This window comes from Chiloscyllium punctatum, chromosome 15 (assembly GCF_047496795.1).
Source record: "Chiloscyllium punctatum isolate Juve2018m chromosome 15, sChiPun1.3, whole genome shotgun sequence".
NCBI lineage: Eukaryota > Metazoa > Chordata > Chondrichthyes > Orectolobiformes > Hemiscylliidae > Chiloscyllium > Chiloscyllium punctatum.
The window spans coordinates 82,421,748-82,442,177 of record NC_092753.1 but is presented as its reverse complement, the minus strand read 5'-3'; the positions used below and the strand labels follow the sequence as shown (position 1 = coordinate 82,442,177).

At 38.9% G+C, this 20,430-nt stretch overlaps 1 protein-coding gene across 3 annotated transcripts; it reads left to right on the top strand.

Annotated features, from left to right (window-relative positions):
• The first annotated feature begins 89 nt into the window (after positions 1-89).
• On the top strand, positions 90-19,640 carry ets2 (v-ets avian erythroblastosis virus E26 oncogene homolog 2). 3 transcript variants are annotated; one of them, XM_072585659.1, is made up of 11 exons: positions 94-247; positions 3,637-3,700; positions 5,057-5,125; positions 8,188-8,302; positions 9,807-9,926; positions 10,566-10,766; positions 12,355-12,444; positions 14,844-15,071; positions 15,321-15,581; positions 16,606-16,724; positions 17,596-19,640. In XM_072585659.1, exons 3-11 carry the CDS (start codon positions 5,063-5,065, stop codon positions 17,809-17,811), a joined length of 1,413 nt encoding a protein of 470 aa, XP_072441760.1. In that variant the 5' UTR covers positions 94-247; positions 3,637-3,700; positions 5,057-5,062; the 3' UTR covers positions 17,812-19,640. The 3 variants fall into 3 exon arrangements, with proteins under 3 accessions (XP_072441761.1, XP_072441760.1, XP_072441762.1); XM_072585660.1 differs by lacking the exon at positions 3,637-3,700 and having other exon boundaries at positions 90-247; XM_072585661.1 differs by lacking the exons at positions 3,637-3,700; positions 8,188-8,302 and having other exon boundaries at positions 167-247.
• Positions 19,641-20,430: the final 790 nt, after the last annotated feature.

Below are 20,430 nucleotides of genomic sequence, written 5' to 3'. Positions count from 1 at the left end.
GCGCGGTAAGAGAGATTGTGGGAATTGATGTAAAAGGCGAGGTTTCTCAGTACTAATTCATCAGATTGCTCAAGAGCTGTACCTTACTCGCACCGAGGGGGAGTTTTTACACTGAAATTCCTCGAGGCAAACGACGCTTCGTGAATCATTACTTTGTTGGATCAAACTCACTGATCGTGAGGCATTGCTGGATTTTAACTGACCGATTCCGCGGTACGCAAACTTAACGCAGGAAAGGAGTGATACCGTAAGTACATTATTTAGGTCTTTGAGATTGTCCAACTCTGTGAGCTGACCGATCTCTAAACGCTATGAGAAGAAAATCGGTTTCTTTTTTCTCTCTCTCTCTCTCTGTCATGAAGGAGGCGGATAGTTTGTTCAGGCTGTTTAGTATTTCACAGTCTTTCTGTAGTTTGGCCTAACACGAAGTTTGATCTCCCGACTCTTGTGTTGGCCCGGCTGCTGGTTGGAAATGATGCCGTCAGCTTGTTACAACAGCGGTGGAACAGAGCAGAGTCCTGGTTGTACACGGCTTGCTGTGGTGTTATACAAATCACTTTGTGCTTTCGATGCTGACCTCCATACAATCGAACCAGCAAATTGAGAATCCGGAAAGACGAAAGATGCAAATTGCCACAACTTGTGAGTGCACCCCAGGCTTGAGACGTGCCAGCCCGGGTTGACTCTACCGTAGAGTAAAAACAATGACAGTTTCAGCCCTCCTGCTCAAAAAGCGATTGCGATGCATTCGGTTGAGTTGGAGAATAATGTGTACTTTGCTCAGGTGGGAAGTTTCAAGCGACAGGAGTATGAGCAGTATCGCTAATATATACTGTGTGGAACCTAATTAGAAATTAATGGAAAATCTCAGCAGGTCTGGGAGCATCGGTGGAGAGAATCCAAAGTTAACGTTTCGGGTCCAATGACCGTACCTCAGCCTATTCTGGGTGAAGTTGGACCTATAGTTTACTATAATGCTGCACACTGTTCCACGGAAAGTGCTATTGTCTGCAACCTTTGGAATGGATGCTACTAACACGACAAAACCTTTCATTCTAATTTCAATATTTATTTACATAAAGATAAAAGTAAACTGAGATCAAGGTAATATCATTGCAAGTCTTTATGGTCTTTGTGTTTTATCTGGGTTGATCTATACATTTTAATAACTATCAGCAGGTGTGACAACAGAAAAAATGTCTGCATCTTAAACTAGATGACCTGTAAAAGGGTTTTTCAGGGATTGCATTATAGAAGTGAACAAAAGAATTAATTAGCATTTTTATAACATCCTTCGTTATCTCGGGTGCCCCAAATACTTTACACTGTTAAGTAGCTTGGAGGCACTTAAAGCACCTTTTTGAAGTGAAGATTAAGTAAAAGACATCTGGGCACAGACAAAACAATTAAATCAGTGATGGCTGAAATATACATGTATGCCAAGACAAAAGGAATACCGTGTTTTTTTGTCAAATAGTGCCAGAGGAATTTTACATTTACATGAGAGAGCACTTTAGTATCTCCGCTAAAAGGTGGCACCTCCAACACCATAGAACTTACTTTGTTGCAGTGAAGTGTAAGGCTAGATGATGACCTCAGGTCTCCGAGTCTCAAATCTTTTGCATTGAAAGACAAAGACAATGCAGTGCCACTCTGCCACAATGGGCAAGATTGTTGCTGTATAAGTACCGTCCCTGATGCCCAGAATCACGACAGGCCAAAAAAAAGTTTTCAGTTTTTTCCATTGTGTACTATGTTACCATTTTTTTTTAAAAAAAGGTCTATTTTGAGCCATGAGCACTTTGCTGAGCCAAGAAAGGATTTCTTAAACCGATTGGGTGCTATTCCTGCTATGTGTACCCTATCTGGAGAATTGTATGTCAATTCTAAATAATGCTTCATATCACGAATGCAGCAACTAACTTTTGATTTTTTTTTGTTTTGCTTTGTAAACTTAATCTGATAAATTCATCAAAGAAAACAAGGGCGTTGGTCCTGTACAGTTTGTTAAAAGAGTAATCCTATGAAACCTTCTTCTGAAGTAACCAAAGAAGTAAACTTCATAAGTAATTATGAAACTTTTGCACCCTCCACCCCCCCCCCCCCATCCACGATCTGTTATATTAAATATTAATCAGTGTAATTGTTTGACAGAGGTTACCTTGACCGGTTGCTTGAATTGTGGGCATATCTGTTGAACTTATCACTGCAACTGAGCTTGAGATACTTTGGCAAGTGGAGTATGAGCCATATAAATCTAATTAATAACATGATTAACCTCAGCCATACTTGTCATCTGATAATGTATTCAGACAAAGCAGAAGGATAAGCTGATTATGGAGTCCGAAGAGCAGGGCTAGCGAAATATGACGGCATTACTTTACATTGCTTGTACGCTGTTCTACAAATTGATAGGGTACATCCCTAATACAGTTTACATGTTAAATGTCAGATCTGAAATTCTGGTATTTCCTTCCCATTTTTAATTAAACATTGAAAGCAGAAATGTACAATATACTTGTTGGGTTGTCTTTCCCAAAGCATGCATTCTCGAAGGATTGCTTGTTTAGGATTTGGCATCTTTCATGTTTGTTTCACTCAACAAAAGTAATCTGTTTAATCTTGTTGCATCTATAACTAGTGAGGTGATTGTTCCTTCTGCTCGCCCTATAACGGTTGTGTAATGCTTTCACGCACCTTCTACAGCTGTTTTTACAAAATTTCAGTTACAATAAAACGCTTATGCTGAGAGGAGAAGAACTGGAGGAGCAGTAAATTCTAAGATGAAATAGGGTGGGAGAGGTTTAAGTGGAGCACAGACATTTAACATTTAAGTAGCTGGGCCAAATAACAGCTTGTTTATGCACTGGGAATTATAAGTGAAAAACTAATTGATACTTCTAAGACATTTTTCTCCCACCGATTATAATCTGAATGATAGTCATAGAGGTCTACAGAAAAAGGCCCTATGGCCCATCAAGTCTGCTCTGGTCAAAAACAATTACCTAACAATTCTAATTCTCTTTCCACCACTTGGCCCATAGGGTCTAGTGCTTTAGCATTACAAGTGCACATCTAAGTACTACTTACATATTATGAGGGTTTCTGCCTCAACCTCCCTTATGAAAAGTGAGTTCCAGATTCCTACCACCAGCTGGTTGAAAATCATTATTCTCATATTCCCTCCAAACTTCCCACCCATTACCTTAAATCTGTACCCCTGGCCAATGATCCCTCTGCTAGGTTGCTTCCTATTTACACTGTCTAAGCCCCACAAATTTTATACATGTCAATCATGTCCCCCTTTGCTTTCGTCAGAGCAGAGGAAAATAACCCCAGTCCATCCAACCTCTTTTTTTCACAACTGAAACTTTCCAGCCCAGACAATGTCACGACAAATCTTTTTTGCACCCTCTTCAGTGCAATCGCATCCCTCCTATAATGGAAATTCAAGAACTGCACATGGTACTGTAGCTGTAACACTAACCAACATTTTGTACAGGTAATGGGAACAAATTTAAAAATGAAAGTAACTTTCAGAAGAGAATTGGATCTATCTTTGGAAATAAATTTTGTGAGGGTTTAGGTGAGTAAAGTAGGGAAATGGGGCTGACTGGATGGTTTTTTTTCTCTCAGGAGCAGGCCAAGTAACCTCCTGCACTGCAAGATTTTGTGAAAACTTCATGCTGATGTAATATTGGTATGGTTTCCATATACATGTGTAGTTGCAATTTTCTTTGTTTAGCTAACTAATTGGTTTTTCATGCTAATTAGTTTTTATATCAATGCCTGCCACTCAATGTTAGACTATTTTATTTCTGTAATGATAGAGAAGCTGATTCTGAGAGTCAAGGCCCGTAGTTTTGAATGCCATGTAACATTTGAAAGAGTAAGGTAGCTGAACAAGTTAAAAAATGAAGCGGAATTAAGTAATGCTAGAGTAGGCAGCACGGTGGTTAGCACTGCTTCCTCACAGTGCCAGAGACCCGGGTTCAATTCCCGCCTCAGGCAACTGTCTGTTTGGAGTTTGCACATTCTCCCCTTGTCTGCGTGGGTTTCCTCCGGGTGCTCCGGTTTCCTCCCACAGTCCAAAAACGTGCAGGTGAGGTGAATTGGCCATGCTAAATTGCCCGTAGTGTTAGGTGAAGGGGTAAATGTAGGGGAATGGGTTTGGGTGGGTTGCTCTTCGGAGGGTCAGTGTGGACTTCTAGGGCCGAAGGGCCTGTTTCCACATTGTACATAACCTAATCTAGTGCAAAATGTCTTCCGCTTGTGGCAGAAAAGGAAGATTGGAAAAAATAAGGAGTTATAGTTTGAGGAACTGCGAGGAAAGAAGATGTCAAGTGCTCATTCCAGGGAGTGAGGAGTTATTTCATGGGGATTTTCTAACCTATTTTAAGGACTGTAATAGTCTGGGCAAGGTTTTTCAGAAAAATCACCACAAATGTGTCCTTCCCAGCTTTGAAATCTTTTTACTGGCCAATAACTGCAAAATAAACAATCAAATCAATCTAAAATTATTCTGTATTAGCCCAAAACTTTTAATTGATTTAATGATGAGCTATTCATCTCCTAAAAGAGAGCATGTTTGACAGTCCAATTCAGAATGTTATTCCTGGATAACTTGTACTATTGCTATAAAATATTATTTTGACCAGACATCATGAACTCACCTTGCGTGCATCTGAGTCATATCCCCGAGCAGCTGTTAATGTTGTGAATGTGATTTTCACAAGTATTGCTGTAATCCTGAACCTTCTGATTCACAGTTACTTGTACATTCACCAGGTGTAAATGGAATAAAATGTGTCTGGTGCAATCAAAGATAAACAGCTAATCAAAGAAAAGAATGCAGTAGACAGCCTAGGTACTGATTAGAATTTGGCTTTGAATTCCCAAGAAAGTGGAGTGTTGATTACCAAAGAGCTGCAGTTTATAGGAAATCTTTTTTTACTGTTTTCAACATGACTTTATATGATCTAAATAAAAATGGGAGTTCATTCTGATTTCTTGTTTCAGTCAATTTTTAATTATCTCCCCTCTTTGTTTTGCACAGGTCAACATGTGTGATTTGTTAAGGGATCAGGAAGCCCCTGTGGCTTTGGAGACCCGAGGAGTGCTTAAGGTAAGGTTTGCCAAGACTGAAACTACTTCTGTGAACCATGTATACATAAGTCTTTCAAGTTGTGGTGAATGTGATGAAGCTAGTGTGTGTTTTGTGAGCTAGCTACACCTTCAGCTTGCACATGTGCACAAGGATCATGCAAGTGGTATAATGTAGTTCCCCAGTGATTGGAAAATTAAATCAATATCTGTCTCAATTTGCACACTTTACCAACTTTGTCACAGAGCTGTAGATGTATTTGCAAAGTTTTTGCCTCTTATGACGAGAAAAGGGTGAGTTGTTGTTTGTAATGCAAGCAAACAATGTGTTTTATTTTCCTAATCAGTAGTGTCCATCACTACTGCCTACTGTTGTGGTTTGGAGATGAATATATCCAGTGTATGTATTCTTTGATCATTGAAGATGCTTTCCTCTAGTTCTCTTCTGAGGAAGTGATTTAAAGCATAATCTGGATTCACAAGCACTTTTTATTTTGGTTATTTGAAGATGGAATAAAGTACATGCAAGCACAGAAAGAAGTCAGTTAGCACACAATGTCTATGCTGACTCTTTGAAAGAACTATCTACTCCTACTCCCCATCTCTTCATATATAGCTGTATAAATTAAAATTTTTAAATGAATATACAGTTTCTTACTGGAAGAGCTGCACTGGCCACTCTTTGAATTTAGTCATCACAGCACATAGAGCCATAGAGATGTACAGCATGGAAACAGATCCTTCGGTCCAACCTGTCCACGCCGACCAGATATCCCAACCCAATCTAGTCCCACCTGCCAGCACCCAGCCCATATCCCTCCAAACCATTCCTATTCAGATCCAAATCCTGTTGTAATCTGAGATAGCCCTCTTCGCTGTCCACTACACCTCCAATTTTGGTGTCATCTGCAAACTTACTAACTGTACCTCTTATACTTGCATCCAAATCATTTAAATGACAAAAAGTAGAGGACCCAGCACTGATCCTTGTGGCACTTCACTGGTCACAGCCTCCAGTCTGAAAAACAACCCTCCAGCACCACCCTCTGTCTTCTACCTTGGAGCCAGTTCTGTACCAAATGGCTAGTTCTCCCTTTATTCCAAGAGATCTAACCTTGCTAATCAGTCTCCCATGGGGAACCTTGTTGAACGCCTTACTGAAATCCATATAGATCACTGCTCTGCCCTCATCTATCTTCTTTGTTACTTCTTCAAAAAACACAATTAAGTTTGTGAGACATGATTTCCCGTGCACAAAGCCATGTTGACTGTCCCTAATCAGTCCTTGCCTGGTGTGAGATCATTAATATTCTACATTTCATTATGCCTTAAAAAACTGTGCTATCTTGGAATGGAGATCATTCCACAGTGCATACACATTTTCAGTTATCAAGAACTGGTGAAAAAATCCTCCTCCCAATTATAATCAGCAGACATTGCTTGGGTGAGTAAGCATGTAAATGTTTAACACGTACCATACTTGACTTTCCAGTTTACCTAAGGTGTGTTTCATTAATAGACTTAGCAAACTTGGAGATAATGAATGGTTCTTGTATAATCCATTTTTCAAAAAATTCATCCATTGTTGACAAACTGCAACCAAGCTAAGGAAATGTTGCTGGTATGCAAAAAGACGTAAGAATGTTCATTCCAGTGGAATTGTTTACACGTTTTATTACTGCTTAATCTTGTTCAAGTTTTTATTTGTGTTTTCAATGTAACGTTTATTTCCCTGTCATTGTATTTTCATTCCTGTTAAAGGACCTGGTTCAAATCCAACTCTTAATAATGGGCAGAGATTTCAACTTTATAATGTCTTGTTTAAATTTGATTTGGAGATGCCGATGTTGGACTGGGGTGTACAAAGTTAAAAATCACACAACACCAGGTTATAGTCCAACAGGTCTAATTGGAAAAACTACCTTTAGCAGCACTGCTCCATCATCAGGTGGTTGTGGAATACACGATTGTAAGACACAGTTTCCAATTAAACCTGTTGGACTATAATCTGGTACTGTGTGATTTTTAAATTTGTTTAAGTTTACGTGTAAAATAAGCTTATGCAGTACAAAACCAGATCTTAGAGGGGGTATAATATCAAAAACAATCCTTCAATCTTGGCTAATTGATGAGAGGTGATGATGTTTTTTGAGACAACACAGGATGATAAAATGTCACCAGTGGTGAATACCAAATGCTTTTTGTCAACTGAGCTACACAGTTGGATAAAGTTGAAAGAACTTTACATCTCTGCTGGTTTTAACCTGAATTGGAAGTGCTTGTTGGTATGGAAGGTGTTCTCTTTCCAGCACTACTTTCCTTTACCTCAATGAGACCAATATTAAATGTAAGTTCACTAGATTGGCAACTCTACTGTACTTTCATAGATCTTTCTTAAGTGGTAGAAATATTGTGAAGCAGGTTAAATTGGATTAGATATACAGAAGTAAGTAGAATGAATGAGCAGTGAATTTTTCTTCTTGCCATACATCCTACAATTGTTTTTCAACATCGGAAAGTGTTGTAAGAGTATCTCAAGGCTAATGAGTTTCAGTACTGACACACTATATTATTTGGACAGTTATATTCTACACAACTGAATTGAACTATAAGTAACTGAGCCTCAAGTTGAGGTTATCTGTGAATTGTGACAAAAGACTCTGGTGAACTATCCACTCTCCCTTCAAACTCCTGACATCAGAAATGTTCACTTCTATTTGTTGTTGGCATGTGACTGCGAGAATAAGACCACCTTTCTATCCATCTGTCATTACTTTTCCACCTTCAAATGAGGGACAGTGCTTATGGTGTTAGTATTTCATAATGGCAGTAATACTGCATTCCAGTGATTCCCATAATCCTGGAATTTTGACCATATTAACATTGAAGGAACTATTATCTGTGTTCAAATCAAGATGGCATATGATCCCATCTCTAATTCCCTGTGTTAAAAAGAGTACTAATTCCCTGTGTCCAATTTTTGATTTATCAACACCATCCACTTCTGGGGGAGATAAGAGTTATCTGGTTATGACCATAATCATTGCTCGTTTTTATACAAGTCTTGGTCATTTTTCGTTTCAGCGTCAGGCAGCATTTGACATACATGAAGCTATTGGACTCAATGGATTATTGTCGCACTTAGATGAAGAACAGAGCATGCAGGAGGTTCCAACTGGCATGTCCTCCTTTTTATTTGGTAAATGCTTAATTAATTGGGACACATCCATGCTTAAATGTAAAATTTGTCATTGCTAGAATTTTGCACATAACACTGATATTTTGGTTCCCATCTCTTTTTGAAGATAATATTGCAGGAACTTGAAACTGGTTTAGTGAGAGGATTACATCGCCTTATCTGACAAATTATCGGGAGGTTTGATAGAGTAGATGTGAAGAGGTTGTTTCCATTTGTGGGAGGGGCTCGGACGAGTGAGCATAATCTCAGAATAACAGGTTGCACATTTAAGATATCGATGAGGGAGAATTTCTTTCAGTGATTGTTGAATCTGTGAAATTCCTAGCTGCAGAGGACTATTGAGACTGGAATATTAAGTATATTCCAGGCCAAGATAGACAGACTGATTGTTAATCAGTAAGAGAATCAAGGTTGTGAGGAAAAGGCAGGAAAATGGAGTTGAGGAATGGTGGAGCCAACTCAGTGATCTAAATGGCCTATTTCTGCTCCTCTGTCTTATGATCTTATCCACACAATTCATGCTCTAATCTCCGTGTAATTAGCTCCAGGCCAGTGGTTCTGAGTAAAATGGGGCTTTAGTACAAATGAGCACTTGGGTAATGTTGGATAAACAAAATATGGTGAGCTGTATCCTGTTATAAGCTAATGCTTCAGGAGAAAGTCATTTACAATGAAAATGTTTGCTTTAACATCTTCAGTTTTGTTTTTTGACTGCTTTCTAAGTCATATTTGAAATCCTAATGCAGTTTTTTCCCATTCTGTGAGCAACAACAGGTTGTTATAAGGCATTGGCTAGATTAATATTTCATCGATCCCATCTGTTTTAACAACTCAAAACATGTTCACTAGAATTTCTGTCAATTTCCTTCCCTTCTGACTGCTGAAACACCTTCCAAAGTTAATACTGCTTTCCCAGAATTAGTTATGGTTTAAAGCCAATAACATTGATTTCTGGAAATCTAAAATATAAAGAAAATGCTAGAAATATTCCGCTTTGTGCAGAAAAATCGAGTTCATGTTTTGAGCTGAATATGCCTCTTTAGAACAGTGAAAAATCTGTTAATGTTTGGTTACTGAACAATAAGGGATGTTTTATGCATATCAGCTATCAAAATCACACTCAAATACAATAAATTTTCAGAGATAACATCTCTACCCAATATTTTCCCAAAACCTCATTAATTTTCAATATAATCAAAGTATTCTAAAACATTTTTAAAACTCATTTGCATCATATGAAATTCGATCTATTTTAATTGTCTGCATTAATATTTGTGAAGTTTTATTTGAGGACTAACTGACTATCCAGTATGTCACTTAAACTGAATAATTGGGTATTGGGATATGGCACTGGAAATTCATAGAACACTACTTACAATTGTCACAGTTGCAAAATTTTGCTTTGAAGATTTATTAAAGAACAAGTTTAAATAGGAAAATCTGAAGGAAAATGTACTCCTCGTGGAAGAATTATTTTTCACTTTTTTGTTCCTCACGTTTGCAGATGTTGGAGCTAATGAGGTTCCACTCCTAACCCCTGGCAGCAAAGCAGTCATGAGCCAGGCCCTGAAGGAAAGCTTTAGTGGCTTTGTTAAAGAAAGACGTCGTCTCAGCATCCCAAAAGGTAATCAACCTGAAAACAGTCAATATACTTGTTTGTTTCTAACTTTCATCTCCCAAAATTGCTCACAAAGCAATTCTTATTCTTGTCCACTGTGATTACAGTAAATGGAAAGTATTTGTTGTTGGACAAGGCAATCCAAATTCAATATAGACTAAACAATTTCTGCAAATGACATCAAACATCAAGATATACACACCATGGGCCATAAACATTAAAATTCCATTCTTAGTAGTTGCATGGTGATATCTACTGCAAAGTGTTTTGTTGCTGGGTGAGTCCAGGATTCAATAATACTCACCCATGAGTAATGGGTAGTTGGGTGATTTTTATTTACCTGAGGGGGCTGCTGCCTGAATGGTCATACCGCTTGGTGGCATGACTCACCACTTTCAGGAGAATTTTGAAGAATGATCTTAGATGCAAATTATTTTTATTTCTTTTGGATATAAAGTCCTTCTATTTCATATAAGGGTAACCACATACATTATACATATTTAGAACCATATGTTTTCATTCAATCACTCTGACTGCACACAAACTTTGATCGGAGCATAAATGACCCAAGCATTTATCTTTAGGGTCTGAGTCCGATTTTGCTACAGGTTTTGCAGTTAAACTTGATTTTTGATTTCTTTCAAGACCCTCATGTTTGGACTGAGCAACATATCAATCAGTGGCTCCACTGGGCTGTGAATGAATTCAGTCTAGAGAATGTCAATTTCCAAAAGTTCTACATGACCGGTCGGGCCCTCTGTGATCTTGGGAAGGAACGTTTTCTTGAGCTAGCACCTGATTTCATTGGAGACATTCTTTGGGAGCACTTGGAGCAACTAATGAAAGGTATAACAATCATTAGAAATATTTCCTTTAAAAGCATGAAACAAGTGGCCCTAATTAATGAGATATTCCTTGCTACAGGGAATAGCCTCATCAACTAGTCTCTACAACTTATTAATTATTGAGTTTTCCTGTCTAACAATTACCTCAGATGTCTTTTATGGCCTTTGTGCTGTTTTCTAACCATCAGTTGTTTACCAATATCTCAACCTAATGGCACTGGTGTGATTTGTCACACTTAATGTGGCATGTCTGTTCACTTGCAAAGTCCATCACAACTATACTCGTCAGTATGACCTATATTACTTGTAACAAGTTTTTTTTTGTTCATCCAGTTACTGTCACTGGATATCAGTTTGACCTATTTGTTTCTTTGACCCCTTGTCTAACCCAGAGACCAGTTTAGAACCTACATAATCATCTTGGTTGAGATCAGCAAACTTAGTAACAGATCCCAGCAATCAAATTTTGAGTGTCTTAATTTTGTCTGATAGCTGTGCTGTTGGGGAGATTTCATATCTTTTTGGTGTTGGATGCTTAGGCTGTTTTTTGTCCATTAGGGATAAAAGAATGTCTGTACAATAATCTCCAATCCCCTGCCACAAGGCTGATGTAGAGTAAAAACCCCTCATTACTGTTTTAACCATCTCCCATTCCTGCAAGACTTCTAACATCTCAATAAAACTTTCTGCTTCTTATAGTAATCAGCCTATGCTAGTGAAAATAATTAATTTTAATATGCACACTAAGGACAACAAACAAAGATTAGTTTGGGAATGCACAGACCATTGAATATAAAGGATTTGCCTTTAAGATTGAGAGCCGATTGCTAGTTATTTTAAATAACCTGTTCAGACACATTATGCCACACCTCCAAAGCAGACAGGACTTGAATCCAGAACATCTGGCCCAGAGGAAGGGACACAATCTCTGCACCACAAGTGCTCTAAGACCTACTCATTCAAGGCTGTATTTGATAAAAATACTTGGGAAGATGTGAGAGGAATAATTCACTTTTTTTGGTGCTACTTAAGCAAGAATGATCCACTGAATAGCATTTCAGTTTAATCCCATCTGACAGTCCCAGTCTTTAACTACGTTTAAACTAAATATGGCCATTTACTTTTTGAGTATGGGTGTCAAAAAAAAACTTGAACCTCTCATCCAATGGACAAGCTTTCAGTTTAAAAGAAGTCTAAATAACCAAGTTTTTCCTGATTTCTACCACAGACATCAGAGAGCTATCTTGATGCAGAATAGTTTAAGGTTCTGATACTAGACATAATTGTCAATCCAAAGTGCTTGTTTAATATCTTCTTACTCTGGATTTAGCTTTTGGTGTGATCAAACGGTACACAATTCCATTGTATACTGCAGACATTGGTTGAGCATGTGATTTACCATGTGTGGAGTTCCTGATCTCTGATCCTCTCAGAGATGTTTCAGTTAGACACTATTGAAGTAATGAAGGAGAGGCCTGGAACCAGTCCACCTTTTACATTCTATGTATTTGAAATAATGGGGAGTTTTGCTTTTTTTTTCAAGCAAAAAAAGATTAATCTGGTTTCCTCTTTATCTTTCTGAATTTTAGATTGCCAGGAAGCACCACAACTGAACTATTTTGGATCCTCCTCTCTCATCAATTCAAGTTCCCGCTGGGTGGATAATAACAGTTTCCTAGGTATGTCTTTTTTAAGTTCACTGATCATAATATATTCTGACATTATCTGTCTGATTGTGCTGAACAACCTCAATCCACCTTATAGGTTTTGGTTACTAATGCTGGCGAAAATCCAACAATCACTGGGAGCAGCTTGTAATCTAAGCTCCTTTGATTGGATTGTCTACTAAGATACTGCAGCTGTCTTACTGAAAATTTTTAAAATATTTGATGACAGTGTCATTTGAGGTTTTTGTTCTCTGCAACTGTTTAAGAAGATTTTTGGTATAAAGTTCCCATCTTGCATTTTCAGAGATCATCAACGTATATGGTATTAAATACAGCCCTACCAAGATATCCCATTAACAAGGGAGCACCATAGAGTTTTATTTGAACTTGCACCAAAATTACTGGATGGGTTTCTTTAACTGCCTGTTGCATGAATGAAGCTAAAACCCAGTTTGTGGATGGGGTAATTTGATCAGGGAGTATGGATGAAAATTGGACTGATTGACCGGGGTCTGGTGGGGTTGGGGGTCGTGGGGGGGAGCCCAATTCTCTGAGTCACTAATTTTAGAAAAGACATTGCAGCCACCCCATGAAAACAAGATGAACATGGAATGTTCAGCAAGCCAACAAGCCTTTTATAAAAAGTCACCCACGTTCTGAGTGTCTGTCTTTTCATAATACGACATTGGTAGGAATATTGAAAACCAGTCTCCCATGACCTGGCAGTTGGGGAGGTATAATGCCCTCCTCAAATGTGGGTTTGGTGGCTAGGCACCTTTTAATCAAACAGAAAAGACCACATGGTAGGGAAATGCCAAGCAAGCAGTCTCACTAGACTGGGCTTGGCCACTGGGCTGAGCACCAAGAAGTGATAGCCCACATAGTATTAAGTTGCATAGGGTTCAGAAAATATTTGCCAGAATGTTACCGGGAACAGAGGGTTTGAGTTATAAGGATGGGCTGGGACATTTTACACTGGAGTGTAGGAAGTTAAGGTGTGACTTTATAGAGGTTGATAAAATCATGAGGGGCATAGATAAGATGAATAGCAAAGGTCTTTTCCCTGGGGTGGGGGAGTTCAAAACTAGGGGGCATAATTTTAAGATGAGGGGAGAAAGATTTAAAAGGGATCTGAGGAGCAACCTTCTCACAGGGTATTTCAAAAGTGGAGTGAACTGGCAGAGGAAGTGGTAGATGAAGGTACAGTTAATACATTTAAAAGATAGGCATATGAATAGGAACGTTTTAGGGGGGGGGGGGCCAAACGCAAGCAAGTGAGACTAGTTTAGTTTGGGCGGAAACTTGGTCAGCCTGGATGAGTTGAACCAAAAGGTCTGTTTCCATAGGATTCAATGACTAAGAGCCCCCTCCCTGTCCTTGCTGATGAGCCAGCCTTCACTGTGAAATCCCTCCTAACAGCCTATGTACTGGATTGGTCCATTATCTGGAGTCTTCGAAGAGCATGCAGCTCCTGGCTAGCAGGAATTACTGCCCCAGGTCCTGATCTAGCAGCTTAGCCGATGACCTCTTGACTGATTTGGCTCAGAATTCAGTAATTGCCTTATCAAAACTAGCACCATGGTTCTGTTGCTTGCTCTGTAACCTCTGTCCAAAACCCTTGTGTCACCTCCATGTAATTCCAGCCCTGCTCTTAATAGGCACATTCTGAAATCAATAAGAATCTAATTGTTGTGGCTTGAGGAATTTTTCCAGCTCTTGGCTCTTATTTCAGCAGTCAGGTTAGATAACATTACTCATTATAACTACTTTTCTTTTGCATATTGGGTTTTGTGTTCTGAGTTACAGCCTACCCTTGTCAAAACATTTAGTTAGATTAGTTCTGTTTGTCAATGTTTGGAAACATGTCTGGTCAGGAACAACTCCAAGATGAATGCAGATTAAACTGGTTTGTTTAGGTTTGGTTTAAATTGATATCCTTCACTCAATAAAAATGTGATTTTTTTTAACATTAAACAGAATAATATGTGCTTAATCACTGAGAAATTTAAGTTCAGCCGTTTATTCACATTATCTTTGTGAAATATCAGTTTTCTGGTTTGACTTTGACTCCTACATTTAATGGGCATAATGCATACAGAGTTAATCTAGCTTTTCAGGCAGTAGTTCATTGTACATCAGCAAGGTCAAATCAGACATTTGCAAGAAGAATGGAGCTGGAGGGTATGAAAATTGCATCCAGTGTGAGACATATAGGAGCCAACTGCTGGTATGGCCACTATTGAGCATCAAATAATTCCAGTTAATACTGACTGCAGTAGCAAATGTTTAGATTTGAGGTGATAGTTGAAGTTTTGGTTCTTATTGACTCTGTCCCATTCAGACCAAATGGAGGTGACAGTTTTAATAACAATCCAGTTGATTTGGCTGCTTTGTTTTGAAATATATTACAGCGTTCTGCTCCAATCAGACCCAATGTGGAGGCCAACTTTCTGACCTTACTGGAAGTTTCCTGTCAGAAGTTTGTCAGATCTCATCGGATTCAAATAATCAAGATTTCCTCAATTTGAACCAAGGCTTCCCGAATCTTTCCAACCCACACCTGGATAAGGTGGATATGACCTACTACCCCGTGCAGCAAAAGCAAATGAACAATCTGCAAGTTGGCATAATCGACCATGGTAAGTGTGTGGTGTGTACATATGTGTATAATATGGGGCCTCATTTTTAATGCCAGATGAATGAGCTTGTGAGTTGTAATCTTGTCCATAGTTTCACAGGCAATACAGAATTAAGATGCCAAAGTTACAGAATTGGAATAAAGGGCAATGTCAAATAATCTGAAGAATTCTACAAAGGGAGATGGGAAGAAGATACTTCTGTAATTTCCTTTTTATGTGCATTTCCAAACTTCTCTTTCTTTTTATCAGTTGAAAGCAGGAAGCCAGGATCTCTTGAAAGCATGGATAGTTTTGACAGTACAGGGGCGATGCTGAAATCCTGGAACAGTCAGTCATCTTTGTGTGACATGCAGCGTGTACCCTCTCAGGATAGCTTTGAAGATGAATATAGCCAGCCTCTGTGTCCAAACAAACCAAATATCTCCTTCAAAGATTACATCCAAGAGAGAAAAGAGCCATTGGAGCAAGGAAAACCGGTCATCCCAGCAGCAGTGCTGGCCGGATTCACTGGTAAGCAATTCTTTGTGTTTTTTAATTCACTTTTGGGCTGTGGGCTTTGCTGGCTGGGCCAGTATTTCTTGCCCCTAAGCAGGTGGTGGTAAGCTTCCTTCCTGAACTGGCAAGGGAGGGAATTCAAAGATTTTGATCCAGGAACTGACTGTGATACATTTCCAAGTCGGGCTGATGAGTGACTTGGAGGGGAACTTGCAGATCCTGGTGTTCACATGTATCTGCTGACTTGTCCATCAAGATGGTAGTGTTGTGGATCTTGATTATGCTATCTATGGATCTTTGAATTTTTCCCAATTGAAAAAGGAAAACAGTACCTGTACATCATCTCACAACCATGAGAAGTGGAGGGCTGCCAGTTCCCATGAAAATTACACAGCAAGCGCTGGTGGGAAGTGAGAGGACAGGGACTGAAGTAAAAACAATTGCTAGTCTTTTGACCTGTTCTACAGTACATGTTGCTGGGATTTCTGAAGAAATATGTAACAGCATCATTTTTCAGCAGAGACAGCCAAGGTCTTCCTGCAGAGCTCGTGACTTAGTCATAATCAGATATCCCAGCTGGCGAAAAGAAAGCCCTGTGTCTTGCACGTTTAACGATCTGCAAATTAGGTTGCAATTGCTGACTCATTAACTAGACTGTAAGGCAGTATTTTGCAATAGATTACTATTGAGTAAAAAAAATTTCAGTTCATGATCAGCCATTCCACTTGTTTTGATTTATATGATTAGCAATGAATGGCTGACAATTTCTCACAAAAGTACTATCATTTTTCAAAATATCTTCCTTCAGAATAAAATGCCAGTGGTTGAGAAACCACTTGACTTTTCCTGTTAGGTTACAGAATGTGGGAATGTTTGCAGTGTTGTTTTTATGCCTGATAATAAGAATTGAATGATCTACAACTTTGGCAAAAATAATCCGTTTCCAAGATCCTGAGCTGAGGTATTGTTGTGAAAGTTTCAACCACCAGAATGTGTTTCCATTTTTAATTTGCATCCTTCTTTAAACTTGCTTGTGCAGGAAGTGGACCCATTCAACTTTGGCAGTTCCTTTTGGAGTTACTGACAGATAAATCCTGTCAGACGTTTATCAGCTGGACCGGCGACGGATGGGAGTTTAAACTAACTGACCCTGATGAAGTAAGAATCTCCTAAATTATCAGCATATGGGTTGGGGGTGGGTACAGTCACATTTTCAAGACATAAAGCAAAATACTGGACATTTGGCAGACAGTCCCTAGCTATTTTCAGAGAAAGTGAAAGTTTCAGACAAAAGAAGCTACCACAAATCAGTTTATGCAGAGTTTGCAATGTGAAATCCTTGGCTTCTTGTATTTAATAATTTTAAGGTTGAATATCAGATTTGAAATTGCACAAGCAGTTAATGATTATTAAGGAGTTTGAAACTTTAATATGTCACTTAAATTCATATTATGAATTGAATTCATGTTGGATTCTTCTAAGGGGAATATTAGAATAAGAATTGAATAGACATTAACACAAGTTGGCTACTTTGGAATCTCTTGAGTCATAGTATGAATGACCAGGATGTGCACCCACACTAGGATTCATATTTGTAGCCCTCAGATAGAAGGCTTGTGTCCTCATTCCTCATCCAGTAATGCCTGGTACCAATAGTTATGATCCTAGTTGAGTCATCTTGGGGAGGCAGCAACTGAGAAGAGAAGCTGCACTGGAAAGGAATGGTAGTCTAGTGCTTGGGACAAGGGCAATATTGACATCGACCTGAAAATTGGTCACACTCAGCCCCAGAATGCAGTTCATGCAGAAAGACCTAGAGGAATTAAATACTGTACAGAAAGAGGAGACAATATAAGGTAACTGTACACAGTCAAAATTATCTAATGCCAATTCAATATCAATTTTGAGTCTTATTGACCTAGTTATTATGTTCACCAGCACAGCAGTTTTAGAAAGTGATCTGCTGGTTTGCTGCAGCAGTGATGCTGAATGTGCTAACACCTTTTCCTGCTTTCTTGCTGGGTCACAGGTTGCTCGGCGATGGGGCAAGCGCAAGAACAAACCCAAAATGAACTATGAGAAATTGAGCAGGGGGTTGCGCTATTACTATGACAAGAACATCATCCATAAGACCTGTGGCAAAAGATATGTCTACCGTTTCGTCTGCGACCTTCACAACCTGCTGGGTTACACAGCAGAGGAACTTCACGCTATGCTCGGAGTCCAGCCAGACACTGAGGATTGATGTGTTGGCTGTCCCTTTATAGCCACTTTATTTTATTCTGTAATTACCTAACAGTGAGAATGGGACTGGCAGTGGTCAAATGATTTCACCATGGACCGGTCTAATGTGGTGGGCGACATGTGGGTTCTGCAGTGAGGGGCAGTTAGGAGGCATCTTCCTTTGATTTTGTTTTGCCAAAGGTGACAACCGGCAATGGATCCCCTTCTAATATAGTTACTGCTTACCTGGTGGAGGCGTGAAGTATTGATCCATTACATCAATTCAGTGCATCAATGCATTTTTCCTTCTGATTGCAAGTTGCCGAATGTTAAACAAGAGCTTTTCTTTCTTTTTGTTGAAAATATTGAGAGCTTCTACAAGCTATCTAGTGCCAGCAACAAATTGTTTAACAATAACATGAGTGCCGTTGTGATAATGTAGTTTCAGACCAAAGGTGTTTCCGTAAAGTGGGAGTGTTTTATTTGCAATTCAGGGTCACTCCCCCAAACCCAACACTTGCCTATTGTTCTATGATACCTTTCATCTCAAGTTAGTTAATATTTATCTGCCACATGAAACAGTTTGGTTTGCTGAGAATTGGGCTACAAATGTTGATACAAGTTCACATCAGCCCCAACATAGTCACGTCCTTCAAAATAGTGGATTGCATCCTACACTGGAGTTGTTCACATCTTTGTATATTTCTTTGATAAATGTAAAATGTTACTCCGAGACCAAAGGCCAATGTCTTCTGAACAAAACATGGAAATGTTGAACAGTTGCTAAGCAACTATCGGGAAATAGTTTAACATGCAAAGCAATCATTAATCCTTTGTACATCTGTAGCCTGTAAAACCAAGAGTTCCCATATGTAGTTGCCTTTTGTGTTGACTGTTTCAAGAATTAGTGCTGTCCTTTTAGTGGAGGCATGAAACTGCTTGATAGCATTTAAAAGTCAGAGTTTAAACACTGCAAGGTAATTTAACAGCTTTATAAATGACTCTGGCAGCTGTTTCCTATCACACAGCTATCATTTTTTTTGCTGCCAAGGTTAAGGCATTATAAAAGACTGCTGGAGTGGCTGAAGTGTGGGAGAGTTGTACAAATACAGCGTTTTTTAGAAGGTAATTAAAAATGCTGTCCTTTTACAGCAATATACTGGTGAAGGATTCTATCACTGGTCTTTTCTAATTTACCATGCATTAAAAAGTTTCTGTAAATATGTGTATATATTATTTATATGGCTTACTTGTAGGGTTGCTTGCAGCAAATATTTTTGATAGGCTGAAGTACCAAGAGCTATCTTAAAGTATTTCTGTTGGTTAATCAATGGAAAATGTTTTGAATGAACTTACATGACTGGGTCATGAATTGAGACAACCTCCCAGATGCTAAAAGCTCATTTAATGAAACTGGTCTTTCATTTTGATCAATCTTTTTACTATTAATAATTATAAGACAAGGAAGTTTGAATCTTACCCTGCAATGGTTCACCTCAGGTTTTCTATGTCTGTGTGCCTCAGATTGGATATGCAGAACTTAGACCATCTAAGCAAAAGAAAAATGTTATTAGTTTATTTTGGGGGGTCAGGTACAAGGAGATTAATTTTATATATAAATTATAAGAAATCTAGAAAAGGCAAGTGTTGCAGCTGGTTATCTGCATTGAATTTGAGAATTGTATGAAACAAGCTGGGAAAATATTTTACATAATTTTGGAGGTTTTTCAAATGATGCAAAACGTGTAATTTCCTGTACAGTGATTAGAATTTGTAATATTATTTTTTTTGTATAAACGGTTGTGGTTTCAATATATTTTTGAAATAATAAATCCATTTTCTGAAACTTGATTTACTTTTTTTGAATGACTGTTTAAAATAAATGATAAATCACTCCAGGCAAGAAAATTGGTCCCATTTGCTCCTACAATGGTGTTATGTCAGGATTTTATTCCAGAAATGATTAGATTAGATTACTTACAGTGTGGAAACAGGCCCTTTGGCCCAACAAGTCCACACCAACCCGCCGAAGCACAACCCACCCATTCCCCTACATTTACCCCTTTACCTAACACTTTACCTAGCAATTCAGCATGGCCAATTCACCTGACCTGCACGTCATTGGACTGTGGGAGGAAACCGGAGCACCCGGAGGAAACCCACGCAGACACAGGGAGAGCGTGCAAACTCCACACAGTCGCCTGAGTTGGGAATTGAACCCAGGTCCCTGGCGCTGTGAGGCAGCAGTGCTAACCACTGTGCCACCGTGCCACCCTCTTGATGACACAATGAAAATGCATGTCTAAATAGGGATGGATGTGATTTGGAAAAAAACTGGAAGATAAGTGTTTGCATGCAATCTTTGTCCCTTCAGCTGGTGAAGGTTCCCAAAGAAGCCTTGGCATGTTGCAAAAGCCTGTCTTGTAGATAGTAGAAATTGCACCCCTGGCACTAAAGTAATGGAGAGTATAAATCATTAATGGGAGAATGTGAAGCACAATTAGTTTTGCAATAGATGGTGTTGAGCTCATTGGTAAAGTTACCTCATTCAGACAAATGGGATGTATTTCCGGACACATTCTGTCACTCTGCAGGTCAAGAAATGAGCCAGTTTGCCTTTAAGAATTCAACTTTTGACTTT